The 7,288-nt window shown below is 34.5% G+C and overlaps 1 protein-coding gene across 1 annotated transcript in view; it reads left to right on the top strand.

The window, feature by feature from the left end:
• The window catches only part of LOC107099479 (phospholipid-transporting ATPase ID-like), a 75,123-nt gene that overhangs the window by 28,369 nt on the left and 39,466 nt on the right, over nt 1-7,288 (top strand). Inside the window, exons 2-3 of the mRNA XM_015397622.1 lie at nt 3,736-3,820; nt 4,933-4,994. Of these exons, the coding sequence (XP_015253108.1) occupies nt 3,778-3,820; nt 4,933-4,994 (105 nt within the window). The 5' untranslated portion in view covers nt 3,736-3,777. The remainder of the gene's footprint in view (nt 1-3,735; nt 3,821-4,932; nt 4,995-7,288) is intronic.

The following is a 7,288-nucleotide window of genomic DNA, read 5'->3' as shown; positions in this document are numbered from 1 at the left end:
AACGCAAAGTGCAAACTTGTAAATCAGACAGTTTAAACTTGAGATGTGAACAAAACTGTCTTATAAGTGCAAACTTGTTTGTGAAAAGTCAAAAATGTAAATTAAATCTATATTTTATTTTTTACAACTCAATACCCATACTAAGGCAACTATTCAATACTCGATACCATTTTCGATACCACAAGGAAAAAAACAAAGACTCCAAAATTCAACAGAAATATTTTCATTAATAAACAAAATTCAATAAATAAATAAATACAATAAACAATAAGAACAATATTTTGAGGTTGTATGCTGTGCACAGTATTAAGCAAGCTTGATAAAAAACTTACAAAATTAAAATTAAGTGTTCCTTCCTTGGCTATGCTTTGCACACATCACAATGATATACTCTAATAATCCCAGAGGGAAATTACTTCTCTGCATTTAACCCATCCCCTTGGGGAGCAGTGAGCTGCCATTGTGAGGCACCCGGGGAGCAGTGTGAGGTTAAGGGTTTTGCTCAGGGACCCAGAGTGGCAGTCTGTGGGAGCGGGGGATCGAACTCACAATCTCAGGATTGAAAGCCCTATGCCCTAACCACTAGGCCACCACTCCAATGACGCTAGCCAAACCAGCTAAGAAACAAAAATAATTTTCAGCAGCTGCACCTGTTATAAAAAAAGTCTGAAACTGAAAAGTGCACAGAATTATACAATCACACAGTGTTCAGAAAGTGCATTTTCCTCTATTCTGCACTTTAGATGAATGACTGTTTAAGTGCCACTGGTGGTAGCACTGTATCGATACTTTTGAAAACGAATATCGTATCCGGATACAACGTTTCAGTATCGATACTTTTTTGAGTATCAATACTTTTGGTGGAAAAAGCAGCTATAGAGTAAAAATCATTGTTTGGACTAAATATACATATTTCCTGTAACTGTTATTAGTTGCAGAGCATGCATTTAGAAGCTTTCTTTCTGATTATCCTTACAAGAGGGAAGCCCACATTTTAAAGGGTTCATTAAACTCCTCAAAGGCTTCATTGATATTTGTGAAAGTTTTATTTTTCTCCCTTCTTTCAGTCACGTTGCTCTGGGGCGTTGTTAAAGATTCAGCCTTTCCCACACCTAATGGCACAGCGTGTCTGTGTTACCGATGCTGTTAAAATAGCCACATTCTTCAGCTGGATGATATTTATAGCTCAAACTCTGACATCATGCTGGAAAGTAAGAGCAAAGATCCTAAAGACCTGAATGTTTCCTCACAGCTACATTTCGTCTCACTGTTTCCTCCTATTACTCTGGATAATGTAATTTCTTCTGGTTCATTTAAGTAGGGGCAGTTTAACTAATGTCAAATTACTGTTTGATTAGAAACCTTTTTTTAATATATATATTTATGCTAGAATGAAATCGGCTCACTCATTGATATCTGCTACGATTTTTGAATGGAAGAATTTGATGGATTTCATTTTCTCAAACCTTCTGAGATTGACTTAGGGCTGAAACTAGGGCTTAAATAATCAATTAAGTTGAATTTTCAATTCAGTTTATTTAAAATAGCGCCAATTCATAACAGATGTCATCTCAAGGCAGTTTACAGTTCTCCAGATCATACAGTCAAATTGATTCAAAGTTTTCTATCTAAGGAAAACCAGTTGATTGCATCGACTCATTGACTCGAATGCTTAGCACTTAGCATGCTTGTAGCGACCGTGGAGAGGAAAAGCACCCTTTTAACAGGAAGAAGCTTAGTTTAATTTCATTAATCATTATTTATTAATTAATTAAATAGTGTCAACTAATGTAGTGATCTATTAATTGTTTACTTTAGTACAGATACTCCAGACCATGTCATACCATTAGCTATAAGAGCTACCCAGACAGAGCAGTAATGAGACTAAATTTCTAACAGATACATTTTGCATTATGTTGACTTTTTTCAGCATCGGTATGCTCTATCCTGTGGTCCTCAATTGGCATAGTTTTAAATTCTGTATAAAATCTTCTTTTGCTCTGGTTGATAATTGATTAATTGATTAATAACTGATTAATTAATCATTAAATCATCATAAATGATTTTTTCTGACTATTCAACAATTAAAATTATTTGATCAGAAAATTAATCAACAGATCAATCGATTAAAATAATCATAAGTTAGAGCCCAAGATGAAACCTAACCCAGTAAGTAAAATAACTGTGCATGATCAAACATGCATCACCTTTAGACAAAGTTATTTAGATCCCTTGATAAGTTAACGGTAATCTTTAGATTTTACATGTTTATCCTGATTTTAAGCAATATTAAGAATGCGCGGTGGCTCAGCCAGAGTATCAACTTGAATCTAACAAAGAATCTATGGAGAAATATAAAGATTAGGGTTTTTGCAGGTACCCTCCCCATGGTAACTTAACTACTTAAGAGTTCATCACTGAATCTGAAAAAATACAATTAGCAGAGAAAACATAAAAACGCATGCTTAGCAAATATAAAGAGTTTGACTGATGTAATGCCAATAAAGATGCTTCCTTTATTATTTAGAAGGCTGTCAGTAATTTCAGACATCTTTTTCATAACATGAGGACCCAAATTTGGGTCCTCAGCACTCGCCCCAAGATGGTTTTTGGACCTGTAACATATTCTCTTGGGTCTTGTCTTTATTTTGATACCAAAACAATTAAAATAAACTCTGTAGTACTTGAGATATATTCAATTAATTTTGGGCATGTTATTTTCAAGCATATTTCTCGAAAACAGGCCTAGTGTCCAAGAGGTTAAATAAAATGTGTCATAAATGCTTTGCAGCTGAAATTAAATTAATTATATCTAAGGAAGCAGCATGAACAACAGTTTGTCCTGGACAAATCTACACTAACAAAGCACAAAAAATGCAAACCACTCTGGTTCACTTTGGAGCTTAATGGGGGGATGGTGACCCCCTTATAACCTAAAAATGTCTAAGTTCTCTAAAGTATAGCAACACCGCATCTTTCTGAGGAAATTACTAACTCTATTAAAAAGTAAAATGATAATACTGAATTAAAATCGGACATATGATTAGTCTGTTGTGCAGAACTCATTAATAAATTAGGAAATTCTATTTAGTTCTAACAGTGAGAGTTTTTTTTTTTATCAGTCTGGTCTATTGTTTCAGTGGCAGAGATACTGAAGCATTATTTTAGCTCGTCTGATATGAGCTCCTTGACCAGACGTAGCTTTTTTTTTGTCGTGGCCTTCCTGTTTAGGATTTCTAGCTTACTTCAGGAGTATCAGTCAGCACTAAACGGGAAGCCTCCCTTTTCTGACTCACCACCTTTCATGGGAAAGTCATTAAGACTGATCCAAACCTGGAGTAAGACTGACCAAAACACACTAAATGCAGTTCAAACTGGAATAAACTGGATATATACTTAATTTAGTTGCCAGTTTTGTTACACTTTAAATACCCTTGACAAGAACTTTGGCATTTAAATGTCCAAACCTTTAACTACTTGCCATAAAAAGTGTTTGGATTAGACATCAGTTCCACATGAGGAGGTTTCAGTCTGGAAAATAAAAAGTTGCCCTCTAGGAAACGCTTACTTCATGAAGCATGTTATGGAAAAGGTTGTAAATAGAGAACAGCTGGCATTAAATAGGCACATTAATGGCAGGACAAATGTTTGTTTGAAACAGAACTAGGACTGATTTTCCTTCTTTTGAGAAATACAATAAATATAAACTTATATGTTGTCCATTTTTATTCACAGATTGTTATGATGGAGAGATAACAGACGGAGGAAAAGGAAGAGATGTCGTTCTTTGGTTTGGATTGTTTCACAGAGCCTGAGAGGGGTAAGCCCTCCAGATGTTTAATCATTTACCGTGTAACTTTGATGTGGAGTTATTTTTACTTTAGGCATTATTCTTATTTCACATATAATAAGATCATTCTTTTATGTTTTGCAAATCAGTCACCAGAAAAGTACAAGCTACTATCTACTTTAGCTGAAGCCAATAGTCAGGCAAAGAGATTATCCTGACATGACACATGAACTGAAACCCAATGGGCCAAGAAGATGGCATGTTTGAGAGCACTCTTCTACATTGTGAAGCACAGGGGTGGCAGTATCATATTGTCATGGTGTTAGATAACATCATGAGAAAAGAACATTATGGGGAAACATTAAATCTGCATCTTACTTAACCTGTCAGAAGCCAAAACTTAGACCCTCATTGGTTTTCCAAATAGATAATAAGCTATATTAAGCCTATTATTCTATATATATTTATAAAGTGACTCAAGAACAACACATTCAATGTTAAGTAGTTGCCATCATTAAGCTATCATCTTAGTCCTGTAGAAAACGTTTCTCACTTTTGGATTAATGAAATAGTGGAAAATGTATAGTGGAGTATTTTTGTGAAGTTTTGAAAAGACCCGACCTCTCCACTTAAAAAAGAAAAAATGCACATGCACAGCCCTGTACCCGTTCCCAAGAGGGAACGCCTATGAACCGCGTGTGAGAGCATGTACTCTCCCAGTTCTCCTCGTGAATGCTATCTAAAAGTTGCTGTTTTCATCGCTTATACAAGCTTACTTTCCAAAAGATTTGCAATTTTTCCACAATGTCAGACTCACCGCCGGTAAATGAAAAAGGCGAAAAAAAAAAAAAAGAAAAAGGCGAAGAGCCTGTAGGACGGCCTTCCGTAAACATGTCACCAGAAAGATTGGCAATTAGGAGGACCACTTATTTTGAAGATTCACCTGGAAAAAGATCATCCTCTAGTACCATACCTTTAAATGCCTGGAAGACCATGAAGAACTTGTTAGTTAAAGAAGGACTCAGTATGGTTAGACTTATATATTATGTTTTTTGTTGACTTCGTTTATACATCTGTTCTATATTAAACATACTTTTATAGAAGCATGCTCCCAAAATAATATTTTTTTTGCCTTTTTAAAGCTGAGCTGGAGAGGAAGCTCAGAGCCAATGACCGGGAGTACAACCGCTCCTTCAAATATGCAGTAAGTACCAAGCAGTCAGTGCATTCTGTTTGTTTTGCTGTTTTGACTTAGACTTAGACAGACTTAGACAGATTTTATAATTTCTTTTTGTTTACACACAAGTGTAACAAAAAGAAATTTTGTACAGCTCTCTAGACTATATCATTTTTTTAAAGTGCAGCCTTGATAAGTTAAGCAGCAGTGATAAAAACATTGTGATGAAAAACAGTAATATAAACATATGACAGTACAGTTACAGTAACATTCAGTTTTTTTTTTGTTTGTTTGTTTTTTTTTGCTCTACATTTCTTCCTTTATCCCTGTGTACCTTTATAACATAACAATTTGGATTTTTTTTTTTGTTTGTATGCGGAAACAAATCTCCCTCTAGGGTGTGTCTTGATTTGTTTGTGTCTGGTTCTTATCAGCAGACTGGATGTCAGCCAAAAAACTGAAGGTAGTCCTGAAGAAACTCCAGAGTTGGTAGCAAAACACATTAGAGGACATTAGAGGGGATTAAGTAGACATTTGTACTGCTACATCACTTCTAAATAGTCACTATATAGTATAAACCCACCAAAGGATTAATCCTTTAAATTTCAAAGTAGTATAAACACTCATTTCCCCTGTATAAGCTTTTACAGACAGAACTGTCCTGTGTGGGCTGGTTTTGTCAGTATAGAGATTTTGGTGATAATAGAACGGCTTAGAAAATTTTCTCCTTCCCGGCAAGAGCCACCTGTTGTAGAGCAGCACGTTTGAACCAAATTTTGAACCAAATTTACATCCTTAAATATGAGACAAATGTCACCAAAAAAACCTCAATGTTTTTTTGTTTATTTGTTTTTTGCTTTGGCTGTCTGTTTTCTTCTTTTTCCTGCTATATTCTCTGTTTTGTGTTCCTCTCGTCTCGTACAGGTGTGGAAGCAGACTTCTAGGAGTCACTGTATGTCTTCTATGTTGTCTATTTTTGCTGTTTTGCTTTATTTTCTCTTTACAGATACTTTTCCTGTCTCTATCGTTCTCTCTCTCCCTTTAGTTCTTAAACCCTCTTTTTTCAACCAGGGGGATTTGTGGCGACAGAGCATCTTGCACGAGAAACAGCTCTGAAAAATCTTTCAAAAGCTGAAATCTGTTCACGTCTATCTCCATTTTACTAAGTCCAGAGGAAAAAAATATGGAATTAGAAATCACAAAGAATGACTTCCTGTGTGATGTGCTCAAAATGTCCGACTTATTAATAATAACAAGAAAAATGTAAAAGTTATCATTTCTAATTTAATTAGATATGGATATCCACCACAAAATTGGCCCTACTATAACTGCAGCTGCAGTAATCTTTTATGACATTTTGACTGATAAAAATATATTGATAGATGTCAGAAATTATACTCTAGATATCTGCAAGGTTTCCTTCATTCTTGATATCTAAAATAAAAATTATGATCAGTAACAACTGGAATATGGGGATCTGAAATATATTTTTAGACTTAATGTTATGTCGACTATATTAAATTCTGTTATTTAGGTATGTGTATTGACAGAGTTTTTTTATTTAAAGCAGTTTCTCATCAAAAAATAACAACAAAAATCATCAACAAACACTACATAATAAATAAACATAAAAAATAAACAAGTTCCATCTATCTTGGACAGCTTAATCTTTTCATGACTCAAGAGCAGTCTATGAGCAAATGCAAAGTACCCCAGGCAAGGAGTTCAAACAGGAACATCTAGCTGCAAGGCAAAAATACTACAAATTGCACCATTTTGCAGCCTGGAAAATACAGCTGTATTTAGTAAAATAAAATAAAAATATCATAACATGATTAGGATGCTGAATACTTGGAGAGAAATGTACTACCTATATAACTAAAGTTAACTATAAAATTAGATCATTGAAAGGTTCTGAAACCTTGGTGCTTAATATGCTAAGGAAACACTCAGCTAGCACTTAATCTGCAATATGTTTCATTACATGATTTGTTGATTTAGTCAACACATCTATAAATGTCTACGATTTTCTGCTTCCCTAAATCAACCTCTTGATAGCTGGCTAGCTCTTGTAGTTTCAGAGAGGTTTGTCCCTATTTATTTGTCCTGGAAACATGATTCATCTCGTCAGCTCATAATGCACTTAATTGGCTTTAGGAAACAGTACTGGAAAAAATTATTTCAAACCTTGCTGTATAAAGAATGCTAAAATATAACATGTAAAACAGACACATATATATATATATATATTTGGATCTAAAAAAATTGAGATTGGTGCATGTCGGGGATAAAAGAATCTAACTAAATTTAAATACTTTCAG

Source organism: Cyprinodon variegatus, unplaced genomic scaffold, assembly GCF_000732505.1.
Source record: "Cyprinodon variegatus isolate N-32 unplaced genomic scaffold, C_variegatus-1.0 Scaffold875, whole genome shotgun sequence".
Taxonomy (NCBI): Eukaryota; Metazoa; Chordata; class Actinopteri; order Cyprinodontiformes; family Cyprinodontidae; genus Cyprinodon; species Cyprinodon variegatus.
This window is presented reverse-complemented; position numbering and strand designations above follow the sequence as displayed.